At 41.7% G+C, this 20,171-nt stretch overlaps 1 protein-coding gene across 1 annotated transcript in view; it reads right to left on the reverse strand.

Moving 5' to 3' along the window:
* Positions 1-20,171, reverse strand: part of LOC126282263 (uncharacterized) — a 72,156-nt gene that overhangs the window by 33,944 nt on the left and 18,041 nt on the right. Inside the window, exon 3 of the mRNA XM_049981873.1 lies at positions 1,909-2,209. Within this exon, the coding sequence (XP_049837830.1) occupies positions 1,909-2,209 (301 nt within the window). The remainder of the gene's footprint in view (positions 1-1,908; positions 2,210-20,171) is intronic.

The raw sequence follows: 20,171 nt of genomic DNA on the forward strand, positions 1-20,171 counted from the left end.
TATAACGTTTTAGAATGCCTTGACAAGAAAAAATTACCCGTTGGCATATTCTGTGACCTGACTAAGGCTTTTGATCACACAATACTTTTAGGAAAAGCAGCCCAATATGGAATCCGTGGACAAATGGGTAACTGGCTCAGATCATATCTAGAAGACAGACAACAAAAAGTAGTATTAGGTGTTAACAATCTAGAAGTAGGAGAGGTAGAGTCTGATTGGTCAACAGTACATTGTAGAGTTCCACAAGGGTCAGTCCTTGGTCCCCTCCTATTTATTATATCTATTAATGACCTATTCCTGTCCTCAAATAGTTCTAGCAATATCACGATGTTTGCAGTTGACACATGTATAGTGACAGCCAGCGAAATCTCCACTGACATAGAGTTAAATGCCAACCAAGCACTTGCAAATGCTCTGACCTGGTTCACGGCATATTCTCTAGCAATAAGCCTCAGTAAAACAAATTACATGCAGTTACAATCCAGTTACATAAGCCAAGAAGAGATTAACATTGCACACGAGAGCATTCAGTGCACAAAGTTCCTAGGTGTTCACATCCATAACCGGCTCAACTGGGAATTCCACATACAGCAAACACTAAAAAAGCTTAGCTCAGCAACATTTGCCATCCGAATAATCTCCAAAATTGGAGACATCAACATGTCAAAGTTTGCATATTTTGGTTACTTTCATTCAGTGATGTGCTATGGAATAATCTTTTGGGGTAACTCACCACTTTCAAAAAAAAATTTTTGTAAGCCAGTAAAAAGTAGTCCGAATTATATGTAGTGTCCCTCCAACAATCTCATGTCAAAATATTTTTAAACAGTTAGGTATATTAACCACTACTTCGCAATATCTCCTCTCACTCATGGCTTTCACTCTTGTCAATTCCTCTGAATATGAAACAAATGAGGCATACAATCATTATAACACAAGACAGAAAGATGATATGCACTGTGAACGGAAAAATCTCTCTCTGGTACAAAAAGGGGTAAAGTACACAAGTACAAAAATCTTTAACGCACTCCCGAGTAATATAAAGTGTCTAAAAGAAAAGAAAATGCTATTTTAAAAAAAAGCTAAAGGAATTCCTACTGGAAAAATGTTTCTACTCTTTAGATGAATTCTTCAACAGAGATAAATGCTTCGAGTAGTAATTCAGATTATTTCCTTTTTCATTGTTATCTGTATTGTTTTTTTATCACTATTCTATTTTTGTATTGTATTGTTTATTATCTTGATTATATTATTGTATTGTGCCAGTTTTGAATTATTCATCTACCATGTGTAATATACCAGTATGTAATGTATTGTATGATATCTATATTGTATCTGCTTTGACTTGTTCCAAATCCATGAATAATCACGCCACACTGTATCTATGAAATATGTATCTCAAATAAAATAAAAATAAATAAATAAAACTTACATTTGGCAAAAGACTCCAGTTGTTCAAAACTAAATACCTGCTGTATATCTCAATTATTTTTGTAAATCACTCATATTAAATTTCAACTGTTGCAGAATGACTCCTAATCAAAATGTATTAAAGTAAAATATTATTAATCAAAATTTCTATTACTTACATGCACATCTCAGTTCTGCAATGGCTAATACTCCGTTTACTTAATACAATTAGCGAGTGGTGTCTTCTACTATATGATGTAGACTGGCTGTAATTGCAAATACTCCACCTACTCAGTTGACAAGTGGAGTCTACTTTATGATATCCCCCCCTCCCCCTCCACCATCCCTCAAAAAAATCTGAATCTGCTGATAAAGTGGTCACACTAGTGTAACTTTGGTACTTACAAAAGTCTATCATCTATTAGCTTCATCATAAACAGGACATTTTGCTGAAAGAATGTAGAAAGAGTTAGAGAAAGAAGTAACTCTGCATCTTACCAAAGAGTTCCAGATTACTGCTCATAGATGGCACATGATAGTGTGAAAGATTGATAGTATTTGAGTAAGGTAAATGTTGCTGTTGAGTCATTTCTGGTCCAAGACTGCTAGTAAACACTGGCATCTGTAAGTTATCAGATACCAAACTGTTACCACTATGGTTCATTGGTGCTGTTACTTTTTCATTGTCTGATGCACTGTCACAGTAATTTGGATCATACTTCAGTAGATAGTCCTTCCACATTTTCGTAATGTTTACATCTGGTCCACTATGTTTTTCTTCCTTAAAAAATTCCCGGACCTGAAACCAACATTTGTTATTCGATTTTTATATTAGTTATCCATTCTGATATTGGTGCTAAACTCAGAAATACAAGAAGTTATCAATGATCAACCTGTGCTATTATATGAAGTAGCAACCAAAATAATTGCTGAGAGATGTTATCTGGTACAGACACAGTTAGTTGGTACACATATTTTTTGTATCTGATGGATAATCTCCTTTATCACAAAAAAGCATGAACATCGGTTACTGCAACTACTAAAATTTTACAACAAATAAAAAGTTAAGCTCATGAAGTATTTCTGTAAGACTGAGCAAGTAGTAAATATTCATTTGTTCACAACTTATATAAATCCCTGTTTAGTGATTAGTTTCATCTGAGCACTACTTTTAGAATTTGTCATCAAATTTAAGCAGCAAATTAAATTTACTTGTGTCTTCAGAAAAAAAGGGGGAGGGAGGAGGAGAAAAAGGAAGCTAATATGAAAGAAGGGTTTAACAATAGGAGGGGGAAGAGGAAGTTTGCTTTGAAAGAAGGGTTTAACAATCTATGAATGGTGTGTGGTTATTACACATGGAGCACTAGCCCACTTCAGCAAGGATGGGGTGATTCTGCATGATGTCTGTTCTTTCAGACATGTACAAAAAGAACAGACACCACACATTCATATAACTGATTCGCCTTGATGGGTAATGAATCCACAACCATCACTACAGATGCACAATATATTCGAACTCTGGCAGGCATCTAAAAATTAGTGAGCATGGAGGACATAGACAGTGATTGTTAGGTTGTGTTAGGTAGGAATAAGCAGCTGCCTCGTAAGCACGAGATCCCTTGTTTGGGTCCAGGTCCAGCACACATTTCCACTCATCGCTGTCAATTCCATATAAAGTTCCAATGCAGCTAATATCATCAGTTCCTTCTCTTTCCTTTCCTTTCTCTCCCCCCCCCCCCCCCCCACCCCCTCCACCTTCAATTTACATAATACATATCACAGCTGCGGATTCCATGTGATGATTGTTCTGTTGGACATGTACAAAAGAACAGGCAGCAGGGATTCGTATAGGTGAAGTTAGCTGGTAATTCTGTTTCACGTGCCGTAATTTAAGGTACCGCCCTAACCACAACCTTGGAAATTGAAATACATTACACAACTGCTGAATATTTATGACACCAAGCTTATGAATTTATTTGCTTACTCATTTCACTAACAGCTATTTAAGGTGTGTTGTTAGATCAAAACCAAATCACAAATATGGAAATAGTGATATATTACAAGCGAAACAGTCAAATATCTGTGACAACTAAGGTCATAACTGTCATTGTTGCAGCAATTTAAGCTGTGCTATTTCGAACCCCCAATCACAAACAGTGATACATTATGGAGAAGCTGCTAAATATTTGTGACAACCAAGATTATAAATGTCAATTTGGGCCCATCCTAAACACTACCTTGGAAATTGTGACATATCTGAAAGGGGAAAAAAAAAAAAATAAAAAAATGATTAGATTGGGTCATTTGCATTGACTGCCTCATACTATCAATCAACTGGCTACAACCAACGACAATAAATTGCAAACAGCAGCACAGAATGGATGAGCCATGGATATTAATAGGGATTTCACAAATGAACGAAAACTACTTAAATCACATGGAACATTCAAGTTATAGAGTTCAGTTACCATTTCAGTTAGTCCACCTCAAAACAGTCTTAATAATTTTGAAATGATAAAACCATTTAAAATATGACATACGTGTCACCGATACAGCTGTAAGTAATGTAACAATAATTATAATAAGCAAAGTGTAAGGATGCTAACTGAGTGGTTTACTTACTTATTTTTGCAGGCATTGTTATTAGAGGCATTTGAAAATGGTCACAGGCCAATACTGACCAGTCACATAATGGACTACTTGATGACATAAAGGTCACCTTATATAAAGAATTTGATGGCCAATTATGGATGTTTAAAATGGTTTCATCATTCAGTAATAACTACAGGGTGTTTCAAAAATGACTGGTATATTTGAAACGGCAATAAAAACTAAACGAGCAGCAATACAAATACACCGTTTGTTGCAATGTGCTTGGGACAACAGTACATTTTCAAGCGGACAAACTTTCGGAATTACAGTAGTTACAATCTTCAACAATTGATGGTGCTGCAAGTGCTGTGAAAGATATAGAAGACAACGCAGTCTGTGGGTGCGCCATTCTGTACGTCGTCTATCTGCTGTAAGTGTGTGCTATTCACAACGTGCAAGTGTGCTGTGGACAACATGGTTTATTCCTTAGAACAGAGGATTTTTCTCGTGTTGGAATTCCACCGCCTAGAACACAGTGTTGTTGCAACAAGACGAAGTTTTCAACGGAGGTTTAATGTAACCAAAGGACCGAAAAGCGATACAATAAGGGATCTGTTTGAAAAATTTCAACGGACTGGGAACGTGATGGATGAACGTGCTGGAAAGGTAGGGCGACCGCGTACGGCAACCACAGAGGGCAACGCGCAGCTAGTGCAGCAGGTGATCCAACAGCGGCCTCGGGTTTCCGTTCGCTGTGTTGCAGCTGCGGTCCAAATGACGCCAACGTCCACGTATCATCTCATGCGCCAGAGTTTACACCTCTATCCATACAAAATTCAAACGCGGCAACCCCTCTGCGCCGCTACCATTGCTGCACGAGAGACATTCGCTAACGATATAGTGCACAGGATTGATGACGGCGATATGCATGTGGGCAGCATTTGGTTTACTGACGAAGCTTATTTTTACCTGGATGGCTTCGTCAATAAACAGAACTGGCGCATATGGGGAACCGAAAAGCCCCCCCATGTTGCAGTCCCATCGTCCCTGCATCCTCAAAAAGTACTGGTCTGGGCCGCCATTTCTTCCAAAGGAATCATTGGCCCATTTTTCAGATCCGAAACGATTACTGCATCACGCTATCTGGACATTCTTCGTGAATTTGTGGCGGTATAAACTGCCTTAGACGACACTGCGAACACCTCGTGGTTTATGCAAGATGGTGCCCGGCCACATTACACGGCCGACGTCTTTAATTTCCTGAATGAATATTTCAATGATCGTGTGATTGCTTTGGGCTATCTGAAACATACAGGAGGCGGCGTGGATTGGCCTCCCTATTCGCCAGACATGAACCCCTTTGACTTCTTTCAGTGGGGACACTTGAAAGACCAGGTGTACCGCCAGAATCCAGAAACAATTGAACAGCTGAAGCAGTAAATCTCATCTGCATGTGAAGCCATTCCGCCAGACATGCTGCCAAAGGTTTTGGGTAATTTCATTCAGAGACTACGCCATATTATTGCTATGCATGGTGGATATGTGGAAAATATTGTACTATAGAGTTTCCCAGACCGCAGCGCCATCTGTTGCTGACAATTGTAACTACTGTAATTTCGAAAGTTTGTCTGCCAGAAAATGTACTGTTGTCCCAAGCATATTGCAACAAACGGTGTATTTCTATCGCTGCTCGTTTAGTTTGTATTGCCGTTTCAAATATACCGGTTATTTTTGAAACACCCTGTATGTATAGGGCCCACCAGTTTACATACAATCTGGCATTATTGAGTAAGCAACTAAAAAAGTGAAGCCATTTGGTCATTTGGTAACAACACAGAGACTAGTAATAATATAAACCTTAATCTTAATCACAACGCTGTAAAAATCAATCCCACAAAACATCTTGAAAACCATGGATAAATGCAGTCGGGTAATCACTGATTTCTTAAGTTCTGAAAAACATTTGACTTGGTACTACATCTATGCTTATTAACAAAAGTTATGTCACATGGGATATTAAGCGAAATTTGTGACAGGATTGAGGATTTCTTGGTAGGGAGAACATAGCATGTTATCTCATCTGGAGAGTCATCGACAGATGTAGAACTGACTTCAGGCGTGCCACAAGCAAATGAGTTGGCACTGTTGTTGTACATGTTGCATATTAATGGCTTGGCAAATAACATTAATAGTAATCTCAGAATTTTTGCAGCTGATACGATAATCTATGAGGTACTCTCTGAAAAAAGGTGCACAAGTATTCAGTCAGATCTGGATAAGATTTTAAAGTAGCGTTTTAAATATTTAAATAAAATAGAAAGAAACATTCCACATGGGAAAAATATATTAAAAACAAAGATTCCATGACTTACCAAATGGGAAAGCGCTGGTAGATAGGCACAGTAAAAAAAAACATACAAACACACACACAAAATTTCGAGCTTTCGCAACCCATGGTTGCTTCGTCAGGAAAGAGGGAAGGAGAGGGAAAGATGAAAGGATGTGGGTTTTAATGGAGAGGGTAAGGAGTCATTCCAATCCTGGGAGCGGAAAGACTTACCTTAGGGAGGTAAAAAGGACAGGTATACACTCGCGCGCGAACCCACACACACACACACACACACACACACACACACACACACACACACACACAGACATAAATCATATGTCTGCTTGTATCTGTATATGTGTGGATGGATATATCATATGGCTGCTTGTGTCTGTATATGTGTGGATGGATATATATGTGTGTGTGTGCGAGTGTATACCTGTCCTTTTTACCCCCTAAGGTAAGTCTTTCTGCTCCCGGGATTGGAATGACTCCTTACCCTCTCCCTTAAAACCCACATCCTTTCATCTTTCCCTCTCCTTCCCTCTTTCCTGACGAAGCAACCGTGGGTTGCGAAAGCTCGAAATTTTGTGTGTGTGTGTTTGTATGTTTTTTTTACTGTGCCTATCTACCAGCGCTTTCCCATTTGGTAAGTTTTAAATATTTAGAAATGCAGAAATGTGCACTTAACAAAACGAAAAAAAAAACAACAACAAAAAAAACATAGTAAATCCTATAGCTACAGTGTCGATGATTCAGAGTTGGAATTGGTCAACTCATACAAATACCAGAGTATAAGGAATTTGTAGGATATGATCACATAAGCTCAGTCATGGATAAAACAAGAGGCATACTTCGGTTCACTGGCAGAATACCAGGGAAATGCCATCAGTCAACAAAGGAAAGTGAATGCAAAACACTCCTGCAACTCATCACAGAATATTACTTTAGTGCATGGGAGTTGTGCTAATGTGAATGTTCAATGCCTACAAAGATGGGCAGCACACATGATCACAGGTTTTCCTGACCCTTGGGAAAGAGTTATGGGAGACACAAAAAAACTGAATTGGGCAAGTTTCAAGAATCAGTATTAAGTAGAGAATCTAGAGATATTCTGCAATCCCCTACAAAATGCCCCCATAGAGACTGCAAGGACAAGACCACACTAATTACAGAGAATTGTAATGCACCTCTTATTTTCAAACCACATTTTCCTTCTTTGTTTCCCAGATTTGCATTTTATATCACGTCCACAGTTATTGATAGCATTCAATGAGCTCAAGCAGTATTGCAGAACTTGCAGCAAGGTGTAAGATATCAGTTCCCACACTGGCTGAAGTAGCTGCTGGATCACCTGGCACTGCCAGTAGACAGTGGGGTGAGACACTGTAGATAGCTGCGAGAATATTAGATACATAGAGAAACCACTGGCAATGTGATGTGAAAAAAAATAATTTTCTTTAATAAATATTCACTACTATAAGTCACTTTTTCCACTACAGGTATTAGGAGAAGCCTACTAGTCATAAGCACTTTCTTACAACCATATTACAACACAAGACAGCAGTCATTTTAATAAACAGATGAACAATTTTCAAGATAAAGAAGTAGTATGAACACCTATGATATTTCACGATTCTAAGTATGGGATCTAGACTGTGTGACATACTTGCCAGTCGCCAACAAGATGCCTTTTGAACTAGTCCTGCTGTAAGACCATGCTCTCAAGATATTATTAGTTTAAGAGTTAATAAGCATTATGTTGTATCGTTATTATTGGATTACAGTGTTTTCATAAAGAAACATAATATGTGGGCATCCGCGAGCATTAGTTCAAGTATTATAGCTTCTCGCACCACAACCTAGAATTACAGGGTATGGAATTGCACTTTCCAGAGAATCCGATGGTGCTGAGACTGCTTCTGAGAGGAACATCAACTATGAGAGCTCTGCTGCAAAACAAATAGGAGAAAATTCTATGCGATTACTCACTAAGATAATCCAAGGATGGTTGTTTTAATCTCAGCAAATCTCAACGGAAAAGCAAGGCCAGTTATATTGGATGCTTCATATACCACATTCTACGGACTCACTGACTAAACTGAGACACCTCAGGAGGTTTAGCAAAGTGGGAAGATCTTACTGCAAGTGGAGATACTTAAGCCACCATTCCTCCCACATTCCACATGTGAATGGAATGGGAAGAAGCACAAATAAATGCTATATATAAACTACATATCTGTAATTATTTATTATTGTGTACTATACTGTGTACCTCTTTATAATTTAAATTGCCCATATAGTACAAAATACTACAGGGTCATAAACACAAAATCAAATAGGGGTGATGCAGGAGTAGGTTTAATAATGAATAGGAAAATAGGAATGTGGGTAAGCTACTACAAACAGCAAAGTAAACGCATTATTATGGCCAAGATAGATACGAAGCCCACACCTACTACAGTAGTACAAGTTTATATGCCAACTAGCTCTGCAGATGACGAAGAAACTGAAGAAATGTATGATCAAATAAAAAAAATTATTCAGATAGTGAAGGGAGACGAAAATTTAATAGTCATGGGTGACTGGAATTCGAGTGTAGGAAAAGGCAGAGAAGGAAACGTAGTAGGGAATATGAATTGGGGCTAAGAAATGAAAGAGGAAGCTGCCTGGTAGAATTTTGCACAGAGCACCACTTAATCATAGCTAACACTTGGTTTAAGAATCATGAAAGAAGGTTGTATGCATGGAAGAACCCTGTAGATACTAAAAGGTATCAGATAGATTATATAATGGTAAGACAGAGATTTAGGAACCAGGTTTTAAATTGTAAGACATTTCCAGGGGCAGATGTGGACTCTGACCATGATCTATTGGTTATGAACTGTAGATTAAAACTGAAGAAACTGCAAAAAGGTGGGAATTTAAGGAGATGGGACCTGGATAAACTGAAAGAACCAGAGGTTGTACAGAGTTTCAGGGAGAGCATAAGGGAACAATTGACAGAAATGGGGGAAAGAAATACAATAGAAGAAGAATGGGTAGTTTTGAGGGATGAAGTAGTGAAGGCAGCAGAGTATCAAGTAGGTAAAAAGACGAGGGCTAGTAGAAATTCTTGGGTAACAGAAGAAATATTGAATTTAATTGATGAAAGGAGAAAATATAAAAATGCAGTAAATGAAGCAGGCAAAAAGGAATACAAATGTCTGAAAAATGAGGTCAAATGGAAGTGCAAAATGGCTAAGCAGGGATGGCTAGAGGACAAAAGTAAGGATGTAGCGGCTTATCTCACTAGGGGTAAGATAGATACTGCCTACAAGAAAATTAGAGAGACCTTTGGAGAAAAGAGAACCACTTGTATGAATATCAAGAGCTCAGATGGAAACTCAGTTCTAAGCAAAGAAGGGAAAGCAGAAAGCTGGAAGGAGTATATAGAGGGTCTATAGAAGGGTGATGTACTTGAGGACAATATTATGGAAATGGAAGAGGATGTAGGTGAAGATGAAATGGGAGATACGATACTGCGTGAAGAGTTTCACAGAGCACTGAAAGACCTGAGTCGAAACAAGGCCCCCTGAGTAGACAACATTCCATTGGAACTACTGACGGCCTTGGGAGAGCCAGTCCTGACAAAACTCTACCATCTGGTGAGCAAGATGTATGAAACAGGCGAACTATCCTCAGACTTCAAGAAGAATATAATAATTCCAATCCCAAAGAATGCAGGTGTTGACAGATGTGAAAATTACCGAACAATCAGTTTAATAAGTCACAGCTGCAAAATACTAACACTAATTCTTTACAGACGAATGGAAAAACTAGTAGAAGCCGACCTCGGGGAATATCAGTTTGGATTCCATAGAAATACTGGAACACGTGAGGCAATACTGACCTTAAGCCTTATCTTAGAAGAAAGATTAAGGAATGGCAAACCTACGTTTCTAGCATTTGTACACTTAGAGAAAGCTTTTGACAATGTTGACTGGAATACTCTCTTTCAAATTCTAAAGGTGGCAAGGGTAAAATACAGGGAGCGAATGGCTGTTTGCAATTTGTACAGAAGCCAGATGGCAGTTATAAGAGTCGAGGGACATGAAAGGGAAGCAGTGGTTGGGAAGGGAGTAAGACAGGGTTGTAGCCTCTCTCCAATGTTATTCAATCTGTATATTGAGCAAGCACTAAAGGAAACAAAAGCAAAATTTGGAGTAGGTATTAAAATCCATGGAGAAGAAATAAAAACTTTGAGGTTTGCCGATGACATTGTAATTCTGTCAGAGACAGCAAAAGGACTTGGAAGAGCAGTTGAATAGAATGAACATTGTCTTGAAAGGAGGATATAAGATGAACATCAACAAAAGCAAAGCGAGGATAATGGAATGTAGTCGATTTAAGTAGGGTGATGCTGAGGGAATTAGATTAGGAAATGAGACACTTAAAGTAGTAAAGAAGTTTTGTTATTTGGGGAGCAAAATAACTGATGATGGTCGAAGTAGAGAAGATATAAAATGTAGACTGGCAATGGCAAGGAAAGCGTTTCTGAAGAAGAGAAATTTGTTAACATCGAGTATAGATTTAAGTGTCAGGAAGTCATTTCTGAAAGTATTTGTATGGAGTGTAGCCATGTATGGAAGTGAAACGTGGACAATAAATAGTTTGGACAAGAAGAGAATAGAAGCTTTCGAAATGTGGTACTACAGAAGAATGCTGAAGATTAGATGGGTAGATGACATAACTAATGAGGAAGTATTGAATAGGATTGGGGAGAAGAGAAGTTTGTGGCGCAACTTGACCAGAAGAAGGGATCGGTTGGTAGGACATGTTCTGAGGCATCAAAGGATCACCAATTTAATATTGGAGGGCAGCGCGGAGGGTAAAAATCGTAGAGGGAGACCCAGAGATGAATACACTAAGCAGATTCAGAAGGATGTAGGTTGCAGTAGGCACTAGGAGATGAAGAAGCTTGCACAGGATAGAGTAGCATGGAGAGCTGCATCAAACCAGTCTCAGGACTGAAGACAACAACAACAACAACAACAACAACAACAACAGTACAAAATGATGAAATAAAAGGTATACACACCAGAAAAAGTTTTGCATCAGTTCCCAGAACTCCTGAAGATAGATGTTGACTGTGGATATTGTTATCACAGCCACAGACCCTTTGACTGTTCAGAGATGTCACTAAGCTCACCCACAGATGTAAACAACCACGCATGAGCAGTGCCTATTAGACAGAGGGGGTCCGAAAGTCAATCAGTTCCAGTCATTCCATCAGGAAGGAGGTACATGACTCGTGTTGTCTGTAGTTCAACCAAGCCTAGACAGTCAATAACATGGTCCGATCGTGTCCGCATTGTTACTGGGTGCCAGGAAAGGCTCTCAACAAGGGAAGTGTCCAAGAGTATCGGAGTGAACCAAAACGATGTTGTTTGGACATGGCGCACATACAGAGAGACAGGAACTGTCAATAACATGCCTAGCTCAGGCCGCCCAAAGGCTACTGCTGCAATGGATGACTGATACCTATGGATTATGGCTTGGAGGAACACTGACAGCAACACCACCATGTTAAATAAAGCTTTTCATGCAGTCACAGGACGTTGTGTTACAACTCAAACTGTATTCAATAGGGTGCATGATGCGCAACTTCACTCGTGATCTCCATGGTGAGATCCATCTTTGCAACCATGACACCATGGAGCACAGTACAGAGGGGCCCAACAGCATGCTAAATGGACCGCTCAAGATTGGCATCACGTTCTTTTCACCGATGTATTGCACGTGCCTTCAACCAGACAATCATCGGAGGTGCGTTTGGAGGCAACCCGGTCAGGTTGAATGCCTTAGACACACTGTCCGGCGAATGTAGCAAAATGGAGGTTCCCTGCTGTCTTGGGTTGGCATTATGTGGGGCCGATGTAAGGTGTTGGTGGTCATGGAAGGTGCCGTAATGACTGAATGATACCTGAATGCCATCCTCTGGTCGATAGTGCAACCATATCGACAGCATATTGGCAAGGGATTCGTCTTCATGGACGACAATTTGCACCCCCATCGTGCACATCTTGTGAATGACTTCCTTCAGGATAATGACATCACTCGACTAGTGGCCAGCACGTTCTCCAGACATGAACCCTACTGATAGACTGAAAAGGGCTGTTTATGGACGACATGACCAACCAATCACTATGAGGGATCTACGTCGAATCACCGTTGAGGAGTGGGACAATATGGACCAACAGTGCCCAGATGAACTTGTGAATATTATGTCATGATGAATACAGGCATGCATCAATGCAAGAGGACGTACTACTGGGTATTAGAGGTACCGGTGTGTACAGCAATCTGTACCACCACCTATGAAGGTCTCATTGTATGGTGGTACAACATGCAATAAGCGGTTTTCATGAGCAATAAAAAGGGTGTAAATAATGTCTATGTTGATATCTATTCCAGTTTTCTGTACAGGTTCTGGATCTCTCAGGTGATGCAAAACTTTTTTTGATGTGTGTATTATAACATCTACTACAGTAGCAACATAATTTTATGCAGGTAATAATATAATTCCTGAAAGCAGTGTCTCATGTTATAAGCCGACTAGAATCTTTGTCTTTCAGCATATTTTCCACATAATTGGCTTTCTCAGTGAATGTTTTAAATTTGCAGAAATACGTACATTTACAAGTAATTCTTATTACAAATCTTCCCTTCTTATCCCGCCTCGTAAGTACCCCTAACCTGGTGTTCAGGGCAACTTTTCTGTAACTCTCCTAATTTCCTAAATCTCACTAATGCTTTAGCTTCCTTCCTTTTCTTACCACTTCAATCCTTCTGCGCGCAGGAGGAGCCACTGGGTCTGAAAGCTTGCATATTTCATTTACTCTTTTATACTTTTCTCATGCCACCATTTGGTGAGTACATTTTTTATCCATTCCGTTATATTATATCAAACAACAGAAAATCCAGGATGGAGTGTAACAATATTATGAAAAAGATATATGCTACTCACCATATAGTGGAGATGCTGAGTTGCAGATAGGCACAACAAAAACACGGTCAGAAAGTGAGCTTTCAGCCAACCAGGTCTTTGTCAAAAACAGACAACATAAATACACGCACTCACGCAAATGCAACTCACACACATGGCTACAGTCTCTAGAAGCTAAGCCCAACTTGTTGGCTGAAAGCTCACTTTCTGATAGTCTTTTTGGCTGAAAGTTCACTTTCTTACAATCTTTTTGTTGTGCCTACCTGCGACTCTGCATCTCCATTATATGATGAGTAGAAATTATCCTTTTCATGATATTTTTACAATTATATTATATGTTATAACCCTGTGCTTAATACTTGGATACATGCTGTGGTACCAGGCTCAACATTTCAAATACTCTGCCAAAAGCATATGCACAGGTTGGCCACCAGAAGCTGCCTGCAGTGTGCCACATGACTTGTGGATACAGCACGTCTCTGTTGTGAAACCTACTACACCCCCCCCCCCCCCCCACTCCCCAGCCCTCTATAAGCACAATGCAGTAGGCACTCCCTCTCATATTATGCTCATGCCTATAATCAGCAACTGCCTACATCAGTACCTTGGTTGTTTCTACATTGGTCTTTACATACTTAACTATGGTTCACTTGTATGTGGAAGATGAATAAACTATGATTCATTGTGGCTATGCTGTTATTTGTGTCTTACAGTATGATACAACAGTGCCCCAATCACTCATTGAGCAGCAGAAAGCTAGTACGGTTGCTACCACAGACTTGTCATCCACACTGACCAAGCGGAGATTCAATGTCATCGGCATACCTGCTGCCCTCTCCCCCTAATGACAATGCAGCCGATGATTGGGAGGCTTATAATAAGTAACTTTAACATCACTCCCTCGCTTTTGGGGCCACTCTTGCAAGCGTGTTCCTTTCTGGAATTTCTCCTCACATCTATCAGTTGTTGTGCCCGTTAGCCTCATTCCAGGAATTTATATTGCTTTTGTTCAACCAAATGTGTAAGTTAGTGCCAAATTATCACCATAAACACATGAACCTCGTTGCAGCATCGGTAGAGTTTTATTGTTGTCATAACGAGCCCCACCAGTCCAAGCAGCCTTGGGCATCTGAACTCCACGGCCTTAATCACAAATATCAGTTTGTTACCGATGCTCATCAATATTCCTATTCTGATTCTATGATCCATGACGTCATCATCTGGTTGACTCTTGACAATGTGAAGTACAGTGTGAGCCTCCATCTATGGCTGAAGTCTTACATATTGCTCAGTCTTTCAAGGTATCTCAAGTTGTTTGGGATCAGATTGAGAGTTTGTGTGATATCACCACAGTGGTTCCTCTTTTTGAAGTTAGTTCTGAAAAGGAGGGTGACGTGGCAGCCATACAAACGTGGCCTCTGCACTGCACTGGACAGCCATGTTCCCAACAGCAACAACCACTACAGCAACAGCAGCACTCTGTTCTCCCATATTCCCTATATTGTTTCAAGCAACATAACAGTGCCACATCCCATAAGTGCTGGGCGACTTGCAACAACTGTAGCAAAAAAAGGACATATAGTGTCTGTGCCATTCCTAGACCCCTCCTGCAACCATGGACATGTATGTTAATTGTGCATCTCCAGTGCTTACAAATCATAAATTGTTCATCAACGTGTGAGTGATGAAGGAAGTGCTCAGACTACAAATGGACGTGGGTGCAGACGTGCCTTACCGAATTCACAGCTTTTCACAGCTCTGCTCGCCCTACAAGTGTCAATGAACTCCAAGCATTTTTAAGAAAAATTGCTTACTATCAAAAATTTATTCCATGTGTGACCTACCCCCTTCCATTTGTTGCTCTACAAGAAGGCACCTTCTCAGTGGATTCCTGCCTGTAAGCACACATTCATGCTTTTGAAATCTGCTCCTTTTTTTGGATACTTTCCCTCATGGTCACCATCTGGTTTTGTCTACTGATGCCTCTCAGTATGGACCTGGAGCAATTCTCACACATGATGCTTCTAAATGGCCAATAGCCTATGCGTCTAAAATGTTCAAGTCCAGCACCACTTCCAAGTTGAAAAGGAAGCACTCGCTATCATCTATACTTCAAAAAAGTTTCATGTGTTCTTGTATGGGTCTAATTTTCACCTTATTACTGATCAGAAGCCCTTGATATTGTTGTTTACTTCTTCTGCTTCATTGCCCAACAAAACAGCACATCGCCTCTAGTGTTGGGCCTCGTTTCTGTCTCAATTCGACTATGAAATAATTTCCAGCGTACCGCGCAACGTGCCAACACCGATGCACGGTCCTGGCTTTTGATGAGGCCAAATCCTATTTCTGATTAGGATGAACTCCTCTGCTTTCAGTCAGATGTTGAGGAGCAACTTAAGTTGAAGGGTTTCCTATTATGTGTTCCTGGATCACGGCTGCTACTGCTGCTTATCCAGTTTTGTGTCAAGTTGCTCACCTCATTCAGCATGGTTGCCAGACAGGCCTCTGGGCAGGGCTTCTGGTTCTTTTTGTAACTATTTTGTCCTCAATCACCTGCTTTTGGTATTTTATGGTATTGTTCTCTTAGCTATGGATCGGTTGTCACCTAAGGTTGTGATCCCAGCTGTCCTACAGCGAGATGCGCTTCAGATACTACATCAAGGACATTGGGGGTCTCACATACCAATCAGCATGTGTTTTGGCCCCAGTATCAATGGGGACATTGTACATCTTGTTAAGGTGCTAAAGGCACTGGTCCAGCTGGTGGTGGAGTTACCAGAGGCAGAGAAGCAATGTGGGAAGGCCTGGCAGCAGTCACCAGGGGCTAGATCCTGGAGCAGCACTACCCAAAAGGCAGTGTCGCAGGTGACACACTCTCTGCGACCTGCATTGCTGCAGCCATGGGAATATGTCCACACTGATTTCTTACTGGTTGTTTAGTGTCGCCTCTTCACAGTTTATGTGCCCATCAAGGCATTCACCATGTGACTCTAATGCTTGGTGAGGTCGAATAGGTTTACACAAGTGGGGGATAGCAATCTGGCTGAATTGCCCCACAGTCGCCATCCACGCACCTTCCTGCATCTGCCCATGCCACCCCTCAATGCCGGTCAGTGAGGCCCTTGTCACAGTACGCTCCTGGCTCTGTGGTCTTGGCTCGGGGGTTTGGCTGCTGACAGCAGGGGATTCCAGCTACGGTCCACAGGCACTAAGGCTGCCACCTCTGTATGATGCACACCAGTGATGGGTTCATGGTGGTCCACCATGACCAGCTGCATCCTTGCACCATAGCAAGGGCCGCTGGTCTGCCGGTGGCTCGTCCCCCTCCTCCCTCAGTGCCTGTTTTAGCCTCGTGCGGTATCCCAGCTGTGGGGCAGAACCACCCTCTTGCAGATGTCACTGTCTCCTGCCTCTACTCTGGGATCTAGCCCCTGCGGTCTGATGCTGGGCCTTCCCACAATGCTTCATTGCAAGCAGCGACTCCACTGCCAGCTGGGCCAGTGCCTTTGGGACCTTCGACAACGGTGTCCGTGACCGAGCTGTTGGCACCTTTACCATTCGGCTGTGCCAATTACACCGTTGTTCACCGGTTCTGTCCCAGAACATCCTTTCACCACTGCTGTCATGGTCCGAGTTGGCCGCTGCAGAGGCCATGGATGTTTCGACAGTTGCTCCAATTCCCACACTGGTAGAGCATCCTTTCTACAAGGATGGCGGTCCTATAGCTCTGTATGTGATATTTTGATATGCGCTGGGGCACAGCCTGCTGTCAAGCTACACTTCAAATATTCCACCAATAACATCTTCGTAGGCCAGCCACCACCAGAGGCCACCTGTGGTGGGTCACACGACTTGTGCACACGGCATGGCATCTGACGTGTCATCTACCTGAGCCCTCCTCTTTATAAACACAATGCAGCTGGCACTTGCTCTCATACTGTTTTCACGCTTTTTGTCAGAAACTGACAGACCTTTGGTTCATTGTCGCCATGTTGTTGTTTGTGTCTTACAGTAAAATACATTATATTTTCAATATATGCAAAGTGAAGATAGCTACTCACCATAACATATGGAAAGAATCAATTACTGCTCACCACATACAGCACACCAGATACACACAAAAAGAATGTTAGATGTACTTAACTATCCAAGTCCTTCAATATTATGAAAAGGATAGATTGCTACTCACCGTAAAGATGACACATTGAGTTGCAGACAAGTGCAATTAAAAGACTGTTAAACATTTGCTTTTGGCCAAAGCCTTCTTCAGAAAAAGAAACACACATTCACAAAAGCAAGAACACAACATGCACACATGACCACTACCTCCAGCCGCTTGGATCATAAAGCAACTGTAACACAACGAAAGCAGCAATGCGGTAGGAATGGTGCAGAGAAAGGGAAGGGATAGCAGAGTACAGGTGGGAAAAGAGAACAGCACTGACTGGCAGAGCACACGAGGACTAGATTGGGGCAGGATAAGGCTGCCAGGTACAGCTTTGGGACACTGTGTGGGAGGGAGGGGGCAGGGAGCAGAAAAGGAAAGAAGAAGAGAAGGGAAAAAGGACCTTTGGGTACGTTGCACAATGAGGGGGAGCGAGTATGAATTTGGAAGAGGGGTACGAAACAGCTGATAGGAGGAGAACTCCCATCTGTGCAGTTCAGAAAAACTGGTCGTGGAGAGGAGGATCCAGATGGCTTGAGTTGTGAAATAGTCTTCGAAATCAAACATGTTATGTTCAGCTGCATGTTGTGCCACAGAGTGGTCCACTTTGCTCTTGGCCAGCGTAGAAGTGGCTATTCATCCTGGTGAACAGTTAGTTTGTGGTCATACTATTATAAAAAGCTGTGCGATGATCGCAGTAGAACTGGTTTATGACATAGCCTTTGACGCGGTAGGTTAAACCTGTGTCAGGACTGGAATAGGAAATGATGGGTGAGTGGACTGAGCAGGTCTTACACCTGGTCTCCACACAGGTTTGATAACTTGTTCAGTTGTTCCAGTCCAGGGTAGGACAGTGGCAGTTCAGTAGCTTCAGCATACCGACTCTCAACCGGTCTAGTGTAAAAAGCACCAGTGGCCAAATGGATGCCACGATGGTGGATAGTGTTGAGGCGTCATAGGAGGGATGGACGTGCAGATGCATAAACAAAGCACCCATAGTCGAGTTTCAAATGGACAAGGGATCAGTACAAATGAGGAGGGTGGTTCGATTGGCACCCCAGGAAGTACCATTGAAGACATGTAGGACACTAAGGGACTGCATACTGTGGGCTGCCTGGTAAGACACATGGGAGGACCAAGAGTGTTTCCTATCAAGCATGAGCCCCAGGAATTTTGTAGTATCAACAAACAGAAGAACAACAGGCCCAAGATGTAAAGATGGCGGGAGAAACCATTTGCGCCGCCAGAAATTCATAGAGACTGTTCTGTTAGTGGAAAAATGAAAGCCATTGTCGATGTTCCTGGAGTAAAATCAAGACACCGCTGACAACACCTGTCTCAAACTGCTCGGTGAGACAGGCCCATGGAGAACTGCGATAGATGGCAAAATCATCAACAAAAAGGGAGCTGGAGACACCTGGTGGGAGACAGGCCATTTTATAGGGTTAATGGCAATAGCAAAGAGGACTACACTCAGGATGGAACCCTAAGGCACACCATTTTCCTGGATAAAAGTGTCTGACAAAGTAGAACCCACACGCACCTTGAAAACTCGGTCTTTTAAAAATTCCTGAAGGAAACAGGGCAGGCGGCTACAGAAGTCCCATGTGTAAACAGTACAGAGGATACCAGTATTCCAGCAGATGTCATAGGTCTTCTACGAACCAAAAAACACATTCACAGTCTGGGATTTCCATAGAAAACCATTCATGACATGGGTGGACAAAGTAATGAGATGGGAAACTGCAGAACGGCGCACTCGAAATACACACTGTTAGTAAACTGCGACACTCGAGCCACGATACCAGCCGGGTATGAATCATACATTCCATTACCTTGCAAATGCAGCTGGTGAGAGAGATGGGGCAGTAGCTAGAAGGAAGGTTTTTGTTCTTTTCTGGCTTAGGTATGGGTATGACAGTGGTTTTTCACCAATAACCGGAAAATGTGTCCTCTGCCCAATGTGATTGTACATGTTAAGCAGAAAGTGCTTGCCCACAAGAGAAAGGTGCTACAACATCTGAAAGTGGACAACGTCTGGCCCTGGGGCAGAGGATCAGGATGATCTTAGAGCATGATCTAGCTCCCTCATAGTAAAGGTAGAATTTTAGCACACCTGATTCTGAGAAGAGAAGGGTATCGCCCGAGCTGCCTCCACTCGTTTCCGATGGAGGAAGGCAGGGTGATATGGAAAGAGCTCGAAATTTCCACAAAATGGCAGTCCAAGGTGTTGGAGACAGAAATAGGGTCCATGATAACATCGTCTGCTATTGTCAGCCCAGAAACTGGTGAATGGATCTTGGTCCCAGAGAGCCATCAGAAGTTGGCCCACACAACAAAGGAAGGGGTGGAAGAACTAGTAAATGAAATCCAGCTGGCTTTTTTGCTGTCCCAAAGAATGTGATGACAATTTGCACACATCTGTTTATAATTAATGCAGTATGCCACCGTAAGACGATGGTTAAAATGCGGAGAGCACATCTCTATGTGAAAATTGCAGCACAGCATGCCTCAGTCCAAGGGACTGAGGAAGTGCGAGAAATGGAACTTTCTGCAGCAGTAAGGAAAACATTTGTGAGGTATTCCACCTGTTCATCACAACTGGGGAAATCCTGTTCTTTGAAAGTCGCCAGGGAGGAGTAAAGCTACCAGTCAGCCTTAGTAAGCTGCCATTTAGGTGTGCACAC

The sequence above is a fragment of the Schistocerca gregaria genome, chromosome 7 (assembly GCF_023897955.1).
Source record: "Schistocerca gregaria isolate iqSchGreg1 chromosome 7, iqSchGreg1.2, whole genome shotgun sequence".
NCBI classification, from domain to species: domain Eukaryota; kingdom Metazoa; phylum Arthropoda; class Insecta; order Orthoptera; family Acrididae; genus Schistocerca; species Schistocerca gregaria.